Source organism: Quercus lobata, chromosome 5 (assembly GCF_001633185.2).
Source record: "Quercus lobata isolate SW786 chromosome 5, ValleyOak3.0 Primary Assembly, whole genome shotgun sequence".
Lineage (NCBI taxonomy): Eukaryota > Viridiplantae > Streptophyta > Magnoliopsida > Fagales > Fagaceae > Quercus > Quercus lobata.
This window is the reverse complement of record NC_044908.1, coordinates 69,520,196-69,543,870: the sequence shown is the minus strand read 5'-3', so window position 1 is coordinate 69,543,870 and position 23,675 is coordinate 69,520,196. Positions and strand designations below refer to the sequence as shown.

Here is a 23,675-nt window from a genome sequence, read left to right as displayed (position 1 = left end):
ATATATATATATATATGTATGTATATATAAAAAATTTCATCTCTATTTCATCAAAATTCTCAATTAAAAAAAGAATCCAAAAAAAAAATTATTGTAATATCCAAGGCACAAAGAAAATCCAATTGAATCTAAATTATATTTTAATTAGATTCTAATTTTAATCTATGTATCCCAATTTTTTCCCTCAATTTTGGTGCCAAAGGTGGAACCACAATAATTACACTATTCTAGGCAAGTAATATCAACTCATTATCACTTTATCAGCCTCAATAAACTCAAATTATTATTATTTTTTAATTGAAATATTGTCATTTTTGTTAAATGGACAAAAGAATACCTCAACTTTTTTTTTTCACCGTCTTTGGTTAAGACAGAATAATTCACTAAATAGTCATTTAAAGAATATTTTTCCCCAAATTATTATTGTATTAAAATTATTGGATAAATTTTTTAATTCTTTTAATAAGAAAATTAGAGTGAACAAAAATCTAGAACTCTGATTCAAAATTGTCTTGATTCATCCCCTCGTGATGAGAAATTACCAAAACATTTGACTTTTCACCCATTCCAATATAAAAGATTAGTCAATCTTATCGCAAAAAAAAAAAAAAGATTAGTCAATCAAATAATAGATAATAAATGGGTTAGTTTGAAAATAAATGAATTGCTAGTTGTAGATTATTATTCTCGTCAGACTTAAATCTGATTAAAATAAAACAACAAGGGTTCGGATGCCTTTTCCCTCTTTTGCCCAAGCAAAAAGACCAACAAAAGTAAGGAATTTGATATGGGGATCTTTCTCCCATTCAAGGATTATGGTTGGGTGCCTTAGATCCAATCAAATTGCAGTCATTTTTTGACAATCTCTCAAATTTTTTCAATGGTGATAAAAGGGTCTTACATACCTTAATCTTGATTAAGCAGATAAACTAAAAGCAAAACTCTTGTTTTATGTTGAGTACAATAGGTTTTGAATGAACTCAAAAAATTAATGAGAATAAATGAATTCTTATTCTACATCTCGGAGCTATATATCCTCAATTAATTATGGTCATTGAGTAAATAAAATCATATATATATATATATATATATATATATATATTGTAAGGGCACGTTTTGCTCTATAGCCCAAAAAATGGATGGACAATGGCCTAATGAGCTAAAAACAATGAATTTGTTAGAAAGTGGACTTGAGACTGAACGTTCAATGAGTTAGAAAGATATTGGTCACAATAGATTAGTTATTAGTGGAATGAACAAACAGTTTGAACAAAAAATGCTCTCCTTGGTCAAATAGCAGTTTCACTTCCATGAAGCATCCAATCAAGATCTTCAAGCTCTAAACTTTGGAAAAAGAACTTCTGGAGCTTAGAGTTGGAAAGAATATCACCAAAACCTTGTGCAAATTGTGATACCTGGTCTGAGATAGACGTGACAAAGCGATGCTCAATAAGAAGCCTAACATATTCCTCCCTGTTCTGGCTATTCACAACCTTGCTTTTCCCACCAGGGCAAAGCTCCACAACTTTCCTGGATCCTAACTCCTCAACTTCTCTAACAAATATTAGTCCTAAACCATCTGAATCAATAAAATCAGAATCCACATCCAGAATCTGTTTGCAGCTATTACACAAGCATGGATCTGCATCCCTTATATCTTCCAACGAAATGTACTTCCCAGCCAATTGCAAGAAAAAGACACGATCAAAGACAATGCCTACTTGAACTTTATGCATCAAAGCTAATGCAATCACCCGACCAGAGAAGCTGAAATACTCAAGGTGCATGGGATCCACCCTTGATGCTGCATATAGAAGGAAACGGATGAACAAATCATAACTGTCTCTGGAAAAAGAGTTCTTTGCCTCAATATAATATTTACTTAAACAAAATGATAAATATTTTTATAATTATAAGTGTAGAACTCTTTTAACGAAATAGGAAGCATAACTCAGAACTCTGAATCAGGGAAATTCTGCATGACACAATTCCCAAAAAAATGAGTAATACCAATATAGGTTCAATGGCAGTTTGCTAGTGACCGAACTGAGTTTACCAGAGCCATAATATACAACTCCATACTGAGAACCAATCTGTCAATCCTAACCACCATTCTTTCATTACTTCATAAACATCAAAAAATCATAGCACCAGCTCTAAAGACAAGAAAATCTTCTGCAAGACTCACCTTTCTATGATCTCCACTCTCCACAAGATTCTAATTATCCACAGAAACTTAAGCAAATGAAAAATCAAACAATTAGACTAACACAAACATGTTGAAAATCTTCATTACCAGTCATTATTCAAACTTCTACATAAATTAAACATATACGTCAAACACATGTTGATTGAAATCCAAGTTCCAACACTCCTAAAAAATTTATAACACTTGCAAATTTATTTTTGTTCCCATAAGACACAACTAAGAAAAATGAAGATTACAATTTAAGTATGATAATGAACATATATGGTTGTAAGGGATGGTGCAACATATTACTGTTCTCTTACAGATACAACTTTGACATTTGATAATGTAAAAAAACCCAGACTGAAATCACATGGGCTCAAACCCCCACCCCGGGCTACGAATGTGTAACCCAAACACACCACAAAGAATGGATAAAATTCCCCGCATGGGTTTTCCCCACCCTGAATATAAACAGGGTGAGGACACGCTTTTTTTGCTTCCCTTGAGTGTGTGTGCATGTATTATTAATATATATAATTTAAAATTTTCATAAATATTCTATTTTCATCCCCCAAAACACTTGGAGGCTGTTTGGTTCACCATTTTAAAATGTGTTTTCAAAAAGGGTAAAAACCAGTTTTGAAATAGGTTTCCAAAAACGTGTCTTTGTATAGGTTGTAAATGTGAGAAACAAAAGAGTTAAAAACTGTTTGGCAAAAGTACATCTCTTTTAAGTTTTTGTTAAAAACACAACCCCCAACCTTGAAAACTTCTAAAAACAAGTTTCAGTTTAGGGTTTGCAGAGTAAATCTAAGGAACCATTTTTGGTTTTTCAAAAACAATTCACTAAACAAGGTTTTTTTATGGGCCCCCACCACCTCATTTTGTTTTTAAGTGATGAAAACAGTTTGTAAAATGACCAACCAAACCAGCCCTTGTTCTCTCTATCTTATTACTCTCACTACTATCCCCTCTTTTCTCTTTCATCTCTACATTATCAAAGTCAAAAACATCTCATTATGGTTAGTAAAGAGCTCCAAACAGCCTTGCCCTGTTGCGCCCCCCACCCCCCACAAAACACAGAAATTCTTGAATCTATATCAATATCAACAATTACACAAACAGCAATGTAACAGAAGGTTATACACAAATGTCTGAGTCTATACTAATATCAACAATTTCACAAACAGCAATGCAACAAAAGATTTTGGTCGATCATTCATCATCCGTCATAACAACACTCAAATTCTTGAGTCTATTCCCATATCAACAATTACATAAACAGCAATGCAACAAAAGGTTTCGGAATATCATTCATCATATGTAGTAATAACACCCCCCCCCCCCTCCACACACAAAAAAAAAATCATTCATCACATGGTTATACCCCCCACCCAACACAAATTCATGGGTCTATACCCATATCAACAACTACACAAACAACAATGCAACAAAAGACAATTCACAAATTCCTGAGTCTGTACATAAATCAACAATTACACTTAACAGCAACGCAACAAAAGGTTTTTGGTTGATCATTTATCATACGTCATAACAACACAAATTTTTCGCATCTAAACGATTTGGAATCCTATTTTGGAGAAGATGGAAAAGAAACTATTAGGGTGGAAGCGTCTCTATCTATCTAAGTGGGGTAGGCTCACTTTACTAAAAAGTACTCTCTCTAGTCTTCCTACGTACTTTTTATCTCTATTCACTATTCCAAAAGCTGTGGCTACTAGAATGGAAAGTATTTGAGGAATTTTCTGAGGGGGTCTTCTGAGGGGAGTTTCAAATATCCTTTGGTGGCTTGGGATAAGGTGTGTTTGCCTGTTAAATTGGATGGTTTGGGGATAAGAAGTGTGGCGTTGTTCAATCAAGCTCTATTAGGGAAATGGTTGTGGCGTTATGGGCATGAAGTTACCCATCTTTGGCAGAGAGTTATATCCACAAAATATGGTGAGGGTCAAGGTGGGTGGTGTACGAAATTGTGTAGGAGGACTCATGGATGTGGCCTTTGGAGAAGCATTCATGAAGGGTGGGAAAGTTTTTCTAAGCATCTGTCTTTTGCAGTGGGTAAGAAAGATCTAATCCGAGCCACTAACACCTTTGTGATGACTTTATAAATAGTATTACACAGACTAATGGGACGGTAATTGCCCAAAGTTTCAAGGCCTTGGATCTTAGGAATAAGTGCAATAAGGGTTCTATTGAGATTATCTAGGATTTTTTTCCTAGAGAAAATCCCTTTAATTTCCTCAACCAGAGATTTTCCAACCACCAACCAAAAGCGCTAATAAAAACCTACCTAAAGCCCATTAGGACCAAGTGCTTTAAAAGGCTTCATCGACCAAAGCGCATATTTTATTTCCTCCTCTGTGACCTCAACACAAAGGGATTCACAATCATCTTCCGAGAGATAGGCTTGCCCCTGAGTCAAAAGTGGGGGATTCCTCTCTGATAATGCTAGAGAAGAGAAGAAAAGGCCCTCAAAACCCCCTCTAATATGCTCCATCACATCTCTCTCATCATATAGCCACTCCCCTACACTGTTCTTGATGGCCGAAATTTGGTTCCTGCTTTTGCTTGATTGTCTTTTAATTCCATCTTGACTGTTATCCAACTCATTAGAACCTAATTTTCTGACACACTCTCTATAAATTCATTATACTGGGCTCGTTGGACCAATACCCATTTACACTTTGGGCTTGGGCTCCAAACTGTGTCCTTACAATTATTATTATTATTATTATTATTATTATTGTAGGGTTAAGGGCCTAAATTATATATTGGACCTTGGGCCTTGTCCGAGAGCATAAGTAGTCCGAGGAAGAACGAATGATAATGAACGGTTCATGCTCAGGATTTAATGAGCAAGATACAGATAGAAAGGTTGTCCGAGGAAGAATATCTCATCGGATACGATAAGTACAACTCAAATATGTATTCCAATAATCAGAGTGACCTTCCATGAAACTCCAGTGATAAGGACGTGCATCATGAACATACGAGAAGGAAGGGAACCCAAAAATATCTAGGGGAAAGCTACTACAACCGCATTGAATGCAATACAGCTACTTTTCTGGCTGCATTTATGTGGAGAAGACTTCTGAACAGTACTGCCTTGATTACCACAACTCACAGAAAGTCAAAGAGAGTGTTTGATGGGACGAGTACTTAGATAAGGGCTCAAATGATTGACAAGTATTGGATCAAGATTGACCAAAGGGAGCTATATAATGTAAGAGACCCTCCATGAGGAGGGAGGGAAAATAGAGAGAAAGAACACTATAGCAATCAAAATTGCGCTTGTACTCTATTTAGTTGATTTATATGAACACTTGCCTCCTCGGACAAGAAGTTCATTCATATCAGTACTTCTTATTTGTGCATGATTGTCATCCAATTCCATATTAGCCATTGTTCAATTCATTAGGGCCTAGTTGTTTGACACACTCTCTACAAATTCATTATTTTGGACTTTTTGGGCCTAAGTCCATTCATCCTGGACTGAGCCCCAAAATTGGCCCTTACAATTATTATTATTATTATATAACTATATATTCTATTATTGGTGTCTTGGCTTGATGATAGATGACAATTATCATGGAGTGGATGTTATAAGAAATTCTATTGTATCTGTATAATTAAAAAAAAGTATATATATATATATATGTATTCTATCATTCAAAATAAAATATGAAGTGCCAAAATTCTAATAAAGCATTCAAAAATTAAATGAACTTTGAATTCAATTATACATATATATATATATATATATATATATATATATATATATATATATATATATTTATATATATAATGGCATGTAAAATTTTGAAGTCTCAAAAACTTATGTAGTAAAAAATCTTATAAGGTTAACCAAAAATAAAACATCTTCAATTTATTATAAATACTATAATATAGATATATACATCAATTTTGGGAGTAAAATACATTACACGATCATTAAAAACCACAACAAAAGCTTCTTCTTCTGTTTTTTCCTCAAAGATAGCACAGGATCAAATATGCCACTACTACTCTAGTACCACAATAAACAACCTTCCAATAGTCCAAATTACATGCACAATAAAATATATAGTCTAGATTACATTCATAATCAGCTACCACTACATGCAAAGAATGGTTAGTAACAACCAAAAACAGAAAAAATAAAAAGGAAACAATGTTTAGCAACATGCTATCATTTATATGTAGCATTCTTGAGTGTAATTACTAATTGCCATTCGGTAGAGGATAGACAGACATAAAAGAAAATTGAGCTTAAGATAATAGAATCAAGAATGATAAACTACTTTTCTTTAGGTCCATTTGGCTGGAGGGATGAAAAAGTGTGAAGATAGAAGAGATTTTAAGTTTTCTCTCATGGAGTTTGGTTAAAAGGAAAGGAAAGCGGAGGGATGAAAAACTCTTTTGTTTGATTGAGAAGAAAAATGAGAAGATAGTAAAAGGTAAACACGTTATATTTTTATTAAAAATTTGTGTACGAATGAATACTTCATTAAAAATAAGCACAAGAAGTTCAAGAACCAAAAATATTTTTTTTTCTATTAAAAAAATTGACATGAAAAGAAACAAATGAGAAAAAAAATTAAATTAAAAAAATGAAAGAGAACTTTAAAAAGATCTAAAAAGACAAAAAATTCAAAGAGGAAAAAACCAAAAAAGTTAAAAAAATTGAGTGTTTGCTAGGTGAAAAAAGCAAATAAGAAACTGACAAAAAATTGTTCAAAATGATCGGGTAATTTTGTCCAAAATGCCCAAGACTTTTTGCTCTTCATTTTCATTCTCATTTTCTCCCAATTTGGGGAGATTAAGTTTTGGTAGGCCCGAAGGAAAAACAGCTAGGCCCCACCAATTTTCTCCCCCTTCCCCCTCTCAACCATACACCCTTCCCACCCATTTTCTCTCTCTTTTTTCCATTCTCCCCAAAATCACTCCAACCATGCCTACTCTTAATATTTATTTGAAAACTCTACCCTTAATTGCTATAGGTGGGCTATGGCTAAATTTCCATGAAGGAGCGCATGCAGATCTTTCACTTGAGACCTCTCTTTTGTAAGGTTGTCTAGACTCCTCAAGCATTGGTTGAGACCTCTCTTTAGTCCAGCTGGTCCCATTGTCTTTTTCTTTTCGTTTTTTAGTTCCTGAATAATAATAATAATAATAATAATAAACACTCTAGCTTTGATGCTGGTTGACACCTAATAATTGGGATGTGGATGCTCCTACATTAATTAGACATTACTTCAAGCATCACCAGATGATCCTGACTTGGACATGTCATGTTTTAGTACCTTTCTCAAATAGACAGACAATTTACCAGGAAAACAAAGATGAGATATTAGTGAAAAACAACTAACATCAGTGAGTGCATAATATATTGCTCAACTCATACTGAATCACGCAGAGGTTTCAAAAAAAAAAAAAAGGTAATCATGCAGAGTGGAGAATAATCTTTTCGACTCCCAGTACTCATGTCGAACCAGTTCTCTACCATCTGAAGTTTAGGCTTTCCAAAAAGAAAATGAATATAATTAGATTGCACGAGACACAGTTTTTAGTGTCATACTTGCTCAAAAGGAAGAAATATATAACCTTTGTTCAGCCTAAAATCAAAAGTAAAAGTAAAAAATTTAAAATTAAAAAAAAAAAATTAAGAAAAGGAGAGTGACACATAGGGAAATGAGTTAGCTTCGGAAACAATTTTGAAAAACTTTTAAATTGTTAAACAGGCCTTTTGGGAGAATTATGAACAAAAACATAGAAGCAATGGACTTGAAAGCAATTGCACCATATCACAACCTGAAAGTATTCTAAACAAAACGGATATTGATCTTATTCACATAATCTTATAAGAACTTAATGATTATCAGAGAAAAAGGAGATTGACTTGCTTGTCATTGCATAATCTGTGTGCTTAAATGTCCCGACAAGCCAGTATCTAATACTATGAAAAAAGTCCATGTAAGCAGAAAGTTTTGCATTTTTCTGCCTCCTGCTTTATTTATACTATACCTATACAAACAGACAACAAAAAGAGCAATGACATCGCAACCTTCATCCAACGATGCAAAAAGAAGGGTGAACAATAAGAGAACTATGGCACCTTCTTACATAGTCTAATGACAATCATCCTATAATCTGTACAACCTGAGGACAAATATTTCTATGTGTAGTCAAAAAACCCTTTCAACCCAGATCTTCAGATGCACCTATTTCACCGAGTTCCAAAGCTACAACCTACATGTTCTTGGGTGATGACATGAAGGCGATCTTGCATGACAGCCATAGATGGATAGGGTGGGAAACACAACCGATAAAAGCAAGTTTGAGATGAAGGCAAGCGATCATGAGACTCCATGGACCTGTATATGTAAAGCTGGGAAGCCAATCCATGGAAACCTTCCACTGGTAAATATTTCACTGAGGTCCAGAAAAAGAGAAGAACCTTTCTCTGCTCTGCTGACATTCCCCCAACAATCTGCAAATTTTTTAAGCAAAGATAATTTAATTACCACAACAAATTGGCAACAACTATCAATCCCTATTCATATAATTTTATTATTAGTTAATAATAGAGAGATCTCCAGCTACTTCAAATTCAACATTGCTTGACTGTTTTGGCTCAAAGTCTGCTAAACACAGGTTGTTGACCTTTTAAGGCTTTCAATATCTTCTTATCTAATAAATTGAGAGAGAATTGTTTGGAAATGCTACTGCCTTGTCAACAGGCAGGTCAAGGTCTTAAGAATTTGCTAATGGAGCAGTGCGAGTTACGCTGTCATTAATTATACCTTGCCATGGAGCCAGAGACAGTCTCACACTGTAAACAATATACAAGATCAAACAATTGTCTACACAAATTCAAGGAAAGCTTATTGATATTCTATCATCTAGGATTGGGCAACACATATCATGTGTTGTTACCATTTCTGGCCCAAATAACAATTCCTTCCCCCATAAGAATGGGTGAGATCAAAGTTCAAGACCTACAAGATGGGTTTCAATTTGGCATTAACCAATAAATAAATAAAATCTTGCGGTGTTGCTTGAATTTTATCTATGGCCATCTCATTGTGGTTCTACATATTTCAAGTCTAGGATAGTTACAGGTACGCTAGGCACCCAAAATATTCCAATAATTCTAAAGCATTTCTGCCAAGGAGCTCTTGCTCAAATAGCATCTCCTTCCCGTGTAAGAGTTGGGTGGTGGGTGAGGCTGTTGGTATGAGACCCATCAGAAGCATGTGTAACTCAAAGAATAAAAAAATAAATTAAATAAATTAATTCTAAAGAATTTCTGTTCATTCAGCCCGATCATTGGGTCAAACCCTGATTGAAAAGATTCGATATGTTATCAGGTAGTATTCACCAATATGACAATGTCTTTTATTAACCTTCTAAATTCATCAAAAATCAAGGAAAAAGAAAGCAATCCCTTGTCCTTTACCCAAATGTTATAAAAGTAGTAAGTTTCATAATTGTTCTCAAAACTCACAGCAGAACCCTGAGAGCCTTTTTTTTTTTTTTGATAAGTAAGAAAGATATATATTAAGAAGCTACCTCATGAAAACACAAGGCAGAACAGAGAATACAGAGAAGGAAACAAACAAAAAGAGAGAAGAAAAAGAAAAAAGAACCCAGAAAACAAACGGAGACAACAAAGAGCAAATTAATTACAGAGAAGAGAACTAAGGAACATAGGGATAGAATCACTAGAGGTGAGTCCCCAAGCCCTAGACCAATCAAACCAAGCTCCACCTGAGAGCCTAATGGCATACCTTTTTTTTGGGGATAAAAACATACAAAGGCCTTATAGTACTTCTTTGTCAATTCCAAGCATAACATGGGTAAATATCTCTCTCTCATGCCTTTATACTGGTCACCTCAATAAGATCCAATCCGAACACTCGAGCTTCAATTAAGAAAACATCAGTCTACTAATACAGGGCGGGCTGCCTTGTGATAGTAGCCCCAACTTGTTGAAATGGGAAAGGAATGGAACAAAAGAACTATGACTGAAACCAAAATAGCTACCAGCAAGCAATGGCCAACATTTTCAAAGAACTTCCTGGGACACTAAAGTTTAGGCATTCCTATTGGAGGTTCAGGTTCATCAAGGTCAAAGCCCTGTTAAGAGGAAGGCAACTAAGCAACTATTTGTGCCCCAACCTTGAACAGGCTACTAGAAATCCTACTAATGACAGTCTAATCCCTGCAACTACCCACTCATCACATGAGCAAAAAACTTCCTAAATAGAGTAGTAATTCACTATAATTCTCTTTAATGATGAAAATTTGCTAGCTATTCCATATTAAAATCAGTTTTAGCGACAATAGGAGATGCAACTTTTGAGTTTTATGACTTTATCTAATTCCAATTATAAAATTCCACAATATTATCATTCTTCTAAGTAATAGAAAATGATCATGTTTGAACAAATACAATGCTTATATGATTAACTTCTACATTCCATTGTGTTGCACTATCGAATCAGATGTAAGCATGTATGTACACACGAGAAAACTCTTGCACCCTACTTTTGTTATGAGAAAAGCAGCTCACCTTTTTGAGGTACATGCGAAAAGTAGGATCTTACAATCCTTGATTCAATCCAAAAAGCTCATTCACTCCTGTAGGATCCCAATATATTTATACTACTATTTAAGGGGCTTCTCCCGTTTGGGATCCTCATTTTTTTTGTTCAAAAATGCCCCTACACCCCTATGTTTAAGTACAGACAAAACTAAAGGACAATCCGGTAAAAATACAACTCTTACTCCCACTAAAACATTACCTAAAAACATGGGGTCACTCTTCTGTTGATTTTCAAATTGCTATATCCACAATAAATTAGATTCTCAAAATAAAAATTATATATATATAAAATAAAAACATAGGATTTTTTTTCCTACAAAAAATATATTTATTTATTTATTTATTTGATAAGTAATAGGATCCCAATATTTTAAAAACTTTGAATTTCATCTTGCCTACATGGACAAACACTGCCATGTTTAATTTCCAACTTAGCATGAAATTGCATTTTCGAGATGCGATTTCACTGGATACGCCTTCTGCAGATGTCACATCTTGAAGATGCAAGTTTAAAAGGTGTTGTATTCTTACACCATGTTTCAAGTAATAGGCATTTTACACTTCTGAATTAAAAATGCAATTTCTCACCAAATGACTCCTGTTAACAAGAAAGGTATAAAAATATGATTTGTGGAAAAAAAAGGTGAGAATTATGGAACTTTTTGAACTCACATCTTCAAAATGGGAATTCAAGTAAACTCAGTATGTGCCTTAGAAGGAAATCATTTGTAAACATGGGATAAAAACTAAGTAGAGGAAAACACATAAATTTAATAAATTAAAATCCTGCAAGCACGTACCTTCCAGAACCAGAATATCTGAGGATCAGTTTCTTTGTAGCCATTGTACTCAGTATGTGCCTTCCAATCATCAACACAAATAGCAGTTTCACTTCCATGAAGCATCCAATCAAGATCTTCAAGCTCTAAACTTTGGAAAAAGAACTTCTGGAGCTTAGAGTTGGAAAGAATATCACCAAAGCCTTGTGCAAATTGTGATACCTGATCTGAGATAGATGTGACAAAGCGATGCTCAATAAGAAGCCTAATATATTCCTCCCTGTTCTGGCTATTCACAACCTTGCTTTTCCCACCAGGGCAAAGCTCCACAACTTTCCTGGATCCAAACTCTTCAACTTCACTAACAAATGTTAGTACTAAAGTATCTAAATCAATAACATCAGACTTCATACCCAGAATCTTTCTGCAGCTATGATACAAGCATGGATCTGCATCCCTTATATCTTCCAACGAAATGTACTTCCCAGCCAATTGCAAGAAAAAGACACGATCAAAGACAATGCCTACTTGAACTTTATGCATCAAAGCTAATGCAATCACCCGACCAGAGAAGCTGAAATACTCAAGGTGCATGGGATTCACCCTTGATGCTGCATACAGAAGGAAATGGCTGAACAAATCATAATTGTCTCCGGAAAAAGAGTTCTTTGCCTCAATATAATATTTACTTAAACAAAATGATAAATATTTTTATAATTATAAGTGTAGAACTCTTTTAACAGATATAGAAGCATAACTCAGAACTCTGAATCAGGGAAATTCTGCATTATGACACAATTCCCAAAAAAATGAGTAATACCAATATAGGTTCAATGGCAGTTTGATAGTGACCGAACCGAGTTTACAATCTAATATCGAACAGCTTGTTCTAGAAACTATTGTTCTGTAACTTGTTGAAAGGGGGGCAATACAGCCTCATCAAAGGTAAACAATTCATTACGTTAAATCATACCATTTGCCCATGGGACTCAATCTTGAGTATGATAACTGTGCATTCTACATACAGATTAGATTATTTGTATTTCTTAACCAACTGTTCGCAGGCCTGATTCTGTTATGATTATCTTCTAGTTTTCTTATTGAACTTTTGAGACATAGTTTTTTTGTATCAATAACATATCATCTAGCCAGGTTTACATTGATACATACAAGAACCAGAATATACAAAAACCACAACAGACTGAGAACCACTCTGTCAGTCCTCACCATCATTCTTCCAATCCTTCACAAACATCAACAAAACATACAACCAGCTCTAAAGACAAGAACTGACTTCTGCAAGACTCTTATCTCTCTATGCTTGCAGGTCTGGTTCTGTTAAGATTATCTTCAAGTTTTCTTATTGGAATTTTGATGCATGGTGTTTTTTTTATGGGTAATTAATTTTTTATCAAAAGAAAGGTACATACTGCTCCCCTGGTACACAGGTTGTGTATTAAGGGAAGTCAAAAATTATGCAAATGAACACAGATCTAGGAAATCCAAAGGGAAAAAATATGCAGACCACTCATAGCAGTCATCCAGTCAAACAAGGAAAGCAAAAGGAACCGTTTCAGCCCAATAATGGTATGCTCATCCCCCTCAAAAGTTTGAAGATTCCATTCTCCCAAATAGTCCACATAATACACAACAGAATTGCCTCCCAAATAACTGCTACCCAATGTTGACCAACCCCTCTCCTCCAACAAGCCAGCAACTCCACATGCTTAGGCATCACCCAAGAGACACTAAACAAGCTAAAATCGAAATTCCATGAGCACTATGCATAAGAACAGTGAAGAAGCAAGTGATTCACCAATTCCCAACTATTCTTACTCATACAATAGCAGTTAACAATGCAAATATTCCTCTTCCCCAAATTATCCAATTTCAGAATCTCACCTTCCAAATACATCTCCATGTAAAGGACTGAATACCTCCATCGATAAGGACTCTATAATATGATTTAACTTCAAAAGATCCCTTCCTAGTAGGCATCCATGCCATTCTATCTCCCCCCTCCGCTCAATATATCTGGAATACAAAAGAGCAAGGAAATATTGTAGGTTCTCTAATTCCCAGTCATTAACCAATCTAGTGAAAAGAATGTCCCAATGGATATCCCCATTTAGCCAAAGGATTTGATCTGCTACAAATGCATCCTTTTTCCATGCAATACAATACTTTTGATTCATGATTTTTGTGCAGCAATAATACATCATCTAGCAGATTATATTTACTCATACCAGAGCAATAATATACAACTCTACACTGAGAACCAGTCTGTCAATCCTAACCACCATTCTTTCATTACTTCATAAACATCAAAAAATCATAGCACCAGCTCTAAAGACAAGAAAATCTTCTGCAAGACTCACCTTTCTATGATCTCCACTCTCCACAAGATTCTAATTATCCACAGAAACTTAAGCAAATGAAAAATCAAACAATTAGACTCACACAAACATGTTGAAAATCTTCTGGCTCCATTACCAGTCATTATTCCAACTTCTACATAAATTAAACATATACGTCAAACACATGTTGATTGAAATCCAAGTTCCAACACTCCTAAAAAATTTATAACACTTGCAAATTTATTTTTGTTCCCATAAGACACAACTGAGAAAAATGAAGATTACAATTTAAGTATGATAATGATCATATATGGTTGTAAGGGATGATGCAACATATTACTGTTTTCTTACAGATACAACTTTGACATTTGATAATGTAAAAAAACCAGATTGAAATCACGTGGGCTCAAACCCCCACCCTGGGCTGCGAAGGTGCAACCCAAACACACCACAAAGGATGGATAAAATTCCCCGCATGGGTTTTCCCCACCCTGAAGATAAACAGGGTGAGGACACGCATTTTTTGCTTCTCTTGAGTGTGTGTGTGTGTGTGTGTATTATTAATATATATAATTTAAAATTTTCATAAATATTCTATTTTCATCACCCAAAACACTTGGAGGCTGTTTAGTTCACCATTTTAAAATGTGTTTTCAAAAAGGGTAAAAACCAGTTTTGAAATAGGTTTCCAAAAACGTGTCTTTGTATAGGTTGTAAATGTGAGAAACAAAAGAGTTAAAAACTGTTTGGCAAAAGTATATCTCTTTCAAGTTTTTGTTAAAAACACAACCCCCAACCTTGAAAACTTCTAAAAAAAGGTTTCAGTTTAGGGTTTGCAGAGTAAATCTAAGGAACCATTTTTAAGTTTGGTTTTTCGAAAACAATTCACCAAACAAGGTTTTTTTATGGGCCCCCCAGCACCTCATTTTGTTTTTAAGTGATGAAAACAGTTTGTAAAATGACCAACCAAACCAGCCCACCACCCCCATCCAACACAAATTAATGTGTCTATACCCATATCAACAACTACACAAACAGCAATGCAACAAAAGACAATTCACATATTCTTGAGTCTATACTCATATCATTAATTGCAAAAACAACAATGTAACAAAAGGTTTTGGTAAATCATTCCACATATGTGGTTATATCCCCTCCAAACACAAATTCATGGGTCTATACCCATATCAACAACTACACAAACAGAAATGTAACAGCAAAAATTCCAGTCTGTGCCCAAATCAACAATTACACTAACAGCAATACAACAAAAGATTTTTGGTTGATCGTTTATCATACGTTGTAACAACACAAATTCTCGCATCTATGCCCACTATCAACAACTATACAAACAAGAATGCAACAAAAGCTTTTGTCGATCATCCATAATACCCCCCCCCCCCCCCCCCCCCCCAAAAAACAAACCCCCCGAACAAAAAAAAGAGAAGCATAGAAATCAACCAAATTAAATACAGATCAATAAAAGAATCTATTAGAAGCCAACTAAAGCTTACTTGGATTAGGATAGAATCTTCTACGATCATTTGGGCATGCCACAAAAAGAGCGTTTTCTGGGTTAAATATAGCTTGGCATACCAAAACTAACCATTCCTGCAATACACCCGGACCTGTAGCTTCCTCATTTCTGAACTGAATAAAGAGACCAGCATGTAGAGATTCGGACTCTGCCCGTTGTATATACGCAAATGATTCCGCCAACAATTGAGACCTGTCAATGAGCATCTCATGCAGTCCCTCGTAGTCTTCTTTAGCCTTCGGAAACATCATCATAGCCAAATGCCTTCTAGACTCAAAATCGGTTACATCCTTCCGCTTAAGAAGCCACTGATGATCGTCCGCACGCTTTGCATAGTTAATAATTAAAGCACAAAGTGCCGTTTTTGAAAGCCTCAAAACCGTCCAAAACTGTTCTTCAGCACCCTGATAAATTTTTGAAATGCCATGCAGTTCCTTCAAAATGGCAAGATACTGAGACCATCCCGAATATACAACTTGGCCTTCCCCCTTCTGTTTAACAATCAAGTTCCCATCCATTCTTCGTAGGCACTCATTCATTCTATTCAACAAATCAATAAATATAAGATAAAGAAACTCAAGCTCCTGTGCCAACACTGGATGCTTATATCCTTCCCCCTCAACAAACGTCACCGGTATGAGACCCTCACATATCTTAGTCCTCAAGGGGAGGACGAATGCTGTGAAATCACAAACATCACTCGACAGTGGCCCTGCAGTACCAGGGGTTTCCATACTCAATCCTAAATCCGTACACAACCTACTCGCCATCTCGCTAATAAACGGGAAAATCTCTTCCATCACAATGGCTCCACCACCCCTAACTCTTTTCATCGAAGGTCTAATCGACTCTAACATCGTGCCAAATGTACTCCGGCAAGATAAATACAAAGGGTCCTCATCTCCAGCTCTCCTAAGCAAATTACAAAACTCTAATACTATTGGTGCACAATAATTATGATGACTTTTTGGCAACGAATTTTGACTAATATCCAAGAAATGCCTAATGGCACTATCAGCAGAGTCTCTGTTACCTTCCTCCATGGACATGTAGAGCATGACCAACGCGGCCGGAGCCGAAGACGACATAAATATCTGCAAATGCCCCGCCGCCAGCTTCTCCTCCTTTTTCGGAGTGGTCGACAAGTACTCACTCATCCTCGACTCGATGTGATCGGTGGCGGCAGGGACGGCCTCGCCGCGGCAGAGCCGGCGGACGATGGAAACCATTTCGTCGATGACTTGCCAAGCGTGAGGATGCTCGGTGCTACGCATACGCCCGACGAGCTGCAATCCGGCGTCGTTTTCGATGGAGCACTCGGCGAGCGAGCGTTCCCACTGGAGCTGTTTGCCTCCGTATATGAGCCTTTGCTGGTCGACCGGGATTCCGGTGACCAATTGGATTCGCTCGTGGAGCGATTTCACGGTATCGTGAGGGTAAGCTTGGATTACCCTAGTCTTACCCTCGGAGATCATTCGGATGAAGACTTGCAAACGAGGCGACGCGGAATGAGTCGACTCGGCCGAGTCGGTGGCCGATTGAGCATCGGAAACCCTAGAACTGAATTCCACAGTGGTCGCAGCTGTAGTCGCGGTTGTGGAGGTGGCGGTGGGGTGAGGATGAGAATCGAAAGGGGAATTGACGGCGTTAGGTTCATCTTTCCTCATTTTTTTTTTTTTTTTGATCAAAACTTAGTGCTATATGATAAGACTAAAAGAGAGAGAGAGAGAGAGAGAGAGAGAGAGTGTGTGTCTAAGACAAGGAGTAAGCTAAGACGAGAAAATAGACTTTCCAAAAAAAAAAGACGAGGAAATAGTAAAGTTTTTACAGTTGCGTTTGGATTGGGCTGATACGTCGTATGTGTTTTTTTTTTTTTTTTTTTTTTTTCACGCGTTTTTTCAGATTGCGGTTACTGTTTATATACTGTTTAATAACAGTAGTCGTAATTTTGACTTTTCAAACTTTTTTGGACTGATCAGTGCATATCATGTATTGTTTATGGACCCATAAATTTCACTTTTTAGTAACTTTTTTTATTACAAATAGACCCTACGGTACTATTTACACATTTAAAAATTATTTCGCTACAGTGTTTTTCAGTTTTCAATTTCAATTTTCAATTTTTAACTCTATCCAAACGGACTCATATTTTACTACGTGTAAAGGTTTTCTTTTGGGTTTGGCCGTTTGTGCAAGAGCAATTTTTATCCTTATCAATGGAATCACTCTTTATCAACTTTATTTGGATAAGTTTTAAACCAATTTATTTAAATATTTAAGTTAAATAAATAAAGATTCATTTAATTATTTAATTAAATAAATTTAAATGAATAAATCCTCTAATAACCACTAAACCCTTTTAAAATTTAAATTTAAATAAACCTACTAATTCCTTCTAAAATCTAAAACTTAAATAAATATTATAACCTCCTTAAATCAAAACATTTGACCTCAGTCTCACTCTTAGTCACACTCTCCTTAAACACTTTTCCTCTTATTTTCTTAGTAACCAGATAAAAGTGTATTAGCAACCATTTAATTTAAATCGAAACTTTAATTTTCTCAATAACCAAATAACAAATCTAATCTCAGGCTTGTCTCTCTTTCTCTCTCTTTATCTCAGTATTTTCTTTCTTTTTCCTCCCCATCTCTTCCTCTCACATCTTATCTGCCAGTAAAGAAGATCTTCTTGCTCTTTTAATCTTTGATTGAAGATTTAATTCTATAAATTTCATTGAATTTTCTACCTTTTTCTTATCATCAACAACACCACAACAATTTCCTTTGATTTTTTAGAAATAAATTTAAAAAGAAAAAGAAAAATTATTATTGACTGTGTTTGATGGCCGAGAAAATCAAACGGAAAAGCCACGTAAATCTTCTCCCTTCTGTGTTTGGTAGCCAGGAAAACTATAGGGAAAAACCTCATCTTCTTTGCAAAGAAACCCAGAAAAACCCTGTGGCCTTAATCCAACCACACCGGCCAAGGTCCTAACAGACTTATTCGCTCTCTCAATTCGTGTATTTCTCTCGCTTCTTTACCCCTCTTCTTTCTACATCTACCCACCACTGGCAACAAAATATCAACGTCAAAGTGGTGAGAGAGATATATATATATATATATATTTAATTTTAATTTTATTATTATTTAGATAAGTTTGTTTGTGCCTTATTTCGTACAAATTCTGATGTAAGTTTGCTTTGATTCTGAAGATTTGTGGTCCTTGAATCTTTTTTAGTTGTTCTACTTTTTTTTTTACTTTTGTCCTTTTTTTTCTTTTTTTTTTTTTAATGTTCAAAGGTATATTGATAATTTTGAAAGTGTAGGGAGTATTTGGGTCATTTTAAGTATTTAAGGGTATTTTGGTAATTTTGGAAGTCAATAAAGTATTCAACTAGTTTTAGAAATATTATTGAATTAAATGGGTGGGTTACTAATTAAATGGGTTGGGTGGATAATGGATAATTAATTTATATATAAACGGGTCATAAATGGATAAATGAATAATTACATACATAACACATTTATGACCCAACCCACCCATTTGCCACCTCTAGGTTTAGGAAGGGAAAAAGAGATAGTTTGATCGGAATTGTCGTCTCGACTTGTTTTACAGCCGTCATCAACAACAACAACATAGACTGTCATATTATGCTACTCTTTATATATATAAATTTTTTTTTTTTTTTTTTTTTTTTTTTTTTTTTTTTTTTTTTTTTTTTTTTTTTTAATAAAAGCTTTATCATGAGAGTTGGTTAGGTGAGGGTGGAACAGATGGGATATCCCTGTGGCGTTTACACAATTTGGATCTCTCTTGGTTGACGATAGAGTGTTTTGGATTTTTTTATTTATTTATCTTGATAAGAAAAAAATTTGGTTTTTTATTTTATTTTTGAAGGTACAACTTATCTAATTTAATTCGATTTAGTTTTCCAATGTTAGAAAATATTATGTTTACAATATTTTCAACACATTTCATTTTATGTAAAAAAAATAATAATAATAATAACTTAACACAAAATTATATATGTTTTATTATAAATTTACTAAAATTGATTTTTATTGTAATTTTGTAATAAAATTAGTAAAGTAGGGTTAATGGGCCCACTAGTGTATATTGGACCGGGGGCCCAATCCGAGGGCATTAAGTAGTCCAAGGACAGGAAAACACGAGCAGAGGAGTCCGTGTTAATGAATGAAAAAGTGAGATATGGTCATGAGAGTCCAAAAAAGTGATCCGAGGAGGAATGCTTTCTTGGCTAAGTAAAACCAAGGTCAGAAGGTGCGGTCTATCATCAAGAGTAACGTTCTGGACAATTCCACTGATGAGGATAAGTATCAAGAAGGAATAGAATAGAGGGAGGCTATGAAATATCTAAAGGAAATCTGCAACCACTGCATTAAATGCTCTGCAACTAACTCTCTGACCGCATTAATGGAGAAGTGATACCTGAATAGTAATTTTCAGCCTTATAGCTACTCTCCAAAAATTTCAGGAAGGTACTGATATGACAAGGATCAACACCAATAATATAATCTACACATGAAGGGCAGAAATGAAAGGAGGAAGATAGTATAAAATAGAAGGGATGCCCTAAGAGAAAAGGATCGGAGAATTGAGAGAAGAATACTGTAGCACTAAGAGCTGTACTTATAATCAAATTCAAGAAATATATACAAGAACTGATCTCTTCGGATTGTACTAAGGACGATTTTCTTTAGATAAAACTAATCTATCTCCACTTTATTGTCATTAGAATTCCCCATAATTGCTACTCAACTCGTTAGAGCTTAGTTTTCCAACCCATACTCTACAAATTCATTGTATTGGGTTCTTTGAACCTAAATCATTTTATCTTTTAGGCTTAGGATCTAAATTGCGTCCTTACAATTGGTGCCGTCTGGGGGAAATTTTGGTGCTGTAGTGAGTTTAACACTCAATTATGGTAGGTTCAGGTCCAAATCGGGAGGAGTCAATGGGGTCCCAACGTCAAAATCATTTTGTTAATCTTGAGCGAATAAGGGATCAAGAGGTTAGCGTGCATACCACTGATACAAGTAGGAGCCAGTCTCGAAGCGGGAGCCACCTTTCTCGTGAGGAGAATACCATAGCCATGCAACGGGAGATTAATCATTTGAAAAGGAAGTTGCACCACAAACGGCGAAAGTGAACTCCCTCCAATTCTGATTTCTCTTTTGGTGATGAGAAGGATGGTAGCTATAGACCTAGGTCAAGAACTCCCCCCAATGAATCCTTCTCGTGTGAGGAGGATTACCACCGTAAGCGTAGGAATAGGAGCCTGTCTCATAAAGGCCTGGGAAATGACGATATGAACAAGGTGTTAAACCAAATTTCCAGATCGCCTTTCACACGTAGAATTGAAGGAGGAAAGCTTCCTTGGCGGTTAGCTTAGCCAACATTTACCATGTACAATGGTCGAATAGACCCTGTAGAGCATGTAAGTCATTTCAACTAGAGAATAGTTGTCCACTCCAAGAATGAGGCCTTGATGTGCAATGTGTTCCCGTCCAGTCCGGGGCCTGTGGCAATGAGATGGTTTGATGGACTGGGAGCAGGTTCTATTGATTCCTTTAAGGAACTCACCTGGGCATTTGGATCTCGCTTTATTACGTGCAATAAGGTTTCTCGGCCCTTAGATTCCCTGTTGTCTATGACCATATGGGAAGGGGAAACCCTAAAAACGTACTTAGACAGATATTGGGAGATGTTCAACGAGATAGATAGGGACTTCGATGATATGGCCATAAGAACTTTCAAGGTCGGCCTACCAGTCGAGCATGGATTAAGGAAGTCTCTAACTAGGAAACCTACTAACAGCGTACGTCAACTTATGGACCGAATTGACAAGTACAAGCAGGTTGAGGAGGACCAACAATAGGGGGAAGGGAAGGTTAAGGTTATCCCTCAAGAGATGAGGGATTTCAGGTCGGACCGATACAACAACAACCGGCCTCGGTGAGATTTTGCTGGACAATCAGGGTCTAATGCTACTCAAATGGTTAATACAGTGTTCCGAGAGCTAGTTCACCAAGTCTTGGAGAAAATTAAGAATGAGTCATTCTTCAAATGGCCTACAATAAGATGGGACGTGACCCCATGAAATGCAATCACAGCCTTCATTACCAGTACCACCAAGACTAGGGGCACACCATAGAGGATTGTAGAACTTTGTGGAATCACCTGAAGCAGTTGGTCCGAGAGGGGAGGTTAAAGCAATTTTTGTATCATCCTAGTGGGCAAGGGGGCCAGGCAAGTTTGGAACCTCATAGAAATGCTTCCTTGAGAGCCCCTTTAGGCATGATTAATGTCATCCTCGTTGCCCCAAGAAGGACTGGTTCTCATCATTCCAGAGTGATGTCTGTAACTTGACCACTTGTTGAGGACTCTAACCATGAGCCAAAAAGGGCTAGGATGGGGATCCGACTGGCGTTGAGCTTCTCGGATAAGGATATGGTTGGAACTATACAGCCACATAATGACACCTTGGTAGTCACCCTCAGGATAGGGGGGTACGATGTGAAGAGGGTGTTGGTGGATCAGGGTAGCGGGGCAGAAATTATGTACCCTGATTTGTACAAAGGGCTTAACTTGAAATCGGAGGATTTAACAGGTTATGACTCACCTTTGTTGGGCTTTGATGGGAAGGTTATTGTTCCAAAGGGTCAGATTAGGCTACCCGTGTAGGCCAACTCAGAGGTAGTAGAGGTGGATTTTATTGTGGGGGATGCTTATTCTCCCTACACAACCATTGTAGCACGGCCTTGGCTTCATGCCCTGGGGCTATTTCTTCCACTCTTCACTTGAAAGTGAAATATACGTCTGAAGATCAGATTGAATAGCTGGTTAGGAGCCAGTTTGTGGCTAGGTAGTGCTTGGTGGTCGCAATTATGCACTGGCCTTATGTTATAGCAATCAAGGACTCTTGTGTTACCCATGGAGGAGACAGCCATGGGGGAAAAGTGTGAGGATTTAGAGAAGATTGTGGTAGATTATGATTCAGAAAGGGTTTTTTCAGGTCAGAGCTCAGCTACCTCCTCAAAAGAAGGAAGAGCTTATAGAGTTTCTTAGGAAGAACATTGACGTGTTCACGTGGAGTGCTTACGAAGCTCTTGGGGTGGATCCGAATTTCATCTGTCTCATTTGAATGTCAATCCATCCATCATCCCCAAGAAGCAACCACATCAGGGTTCATCTAAAGACCATTCTGATGCTGTCAGAGACGAGGTGATAAAACTTAAACAAGCTGGGGCTACTAAAAATGTGTTTTTCCCCAAGTGGCTAGCCAATACTATAGTGCTGAAAAAGAAGAGTGAGAAGTGGCGAGTGTGTGTCGACTTCACAGATTTGAATAAGGCCTGTCCAAAAGACTCTTTCCCTATGCCTCGGATAGACCAGCTAGTGGATGCAATTGTAGGCTATCCTCGAATGAGCTTTTTGGATGTCTTCCAGGGATACCATCAAATACCACTGGCCCTGGGTGATCAGGAGAAGACAGCTTTTGTCACTCCTACTAGAAATTACCACTACAAGGTGATGCCTTTTGGTTTGAAGAATGCAGGGTCTACTTATCAAAGGATGATGACTAAGATGTTTAAGCCGCAATTGAGCAAGAATATTAAGGTTTATATAGATGATATGGTGGCAAAAAGTAAGATGGTATCCAAGCATGTGGGAAACCTTGGGGATATTTTCAAACTACTGAGGAAACATAAAATATGCCTTAATGCTTCTAATGCTCTTTTGGTGTGGGATTAGGAAAATTACTGGGCTATATGGTCACTTATCGTGGAATTAAGGTCAACCCTGATCAGGTTAAGGCAATTAGCAGTCTACAACCACCTCGAAATCTAAAGAAGTCTAAAAGCTAACTGGAATGACTGCTGCCCTGAACTGGTTTATCTCTCAGTCAGCGGACATGTGCAAACCCTTCTTCTAGCTGTTGAATAAGTGAAAGGGATTTGAGTGGACTGAGGAGTGTGCCTTGACCTTCCAGTAGCTTAAGGAATACCTTTCTTGGCCACCTGTCATGTCCAGGCCCGAGGTGGACGAGGTCTTGTTTGCTTACATTACTATGGCTTCTCATGCTGTAAGCTTGGTGCTAATACGAATTGACGATGATATGCTGAGGCTAGTTTACAATGTAAGCAAGTCTTTGCATGAAG

At 36.4% G+C, this 23,675-nt stretch overlaps 1 protein-coding gene across 1 annotated transcript; it reads right to left on the bottom strand.

Annotated features, from left to right (window-relative positions):
* Positions 1–8,027: 8,027 nt before the first annotated feature.
* On the bottom strand, positions 8,028–17,251 carry LOC115989532 (E3 ubiquitin-protein ligase UPL5-like). Its single transcript, XM_031113238.1, has 3 exons — positions 15,468–17,251; positions 11,618–12,207; positions 8,028–8,699 (listed from the first exon to the last, which is right to left on the bottom strand). The coding sequence occupies exons 1-3, from the start codon at positions 17,155–17,157 to the stop codon at positions 8,436–8,438; spliced, it is 2,544 nt and encodes an 847-aa protein (XP_030969098.1). The 5' UTR covers positions 17,158–17,251; the 3' UTR covers positions 8,028–8,435.
* Positions 17,252–23,675: the final 6,424 nt, after the last annotated feature.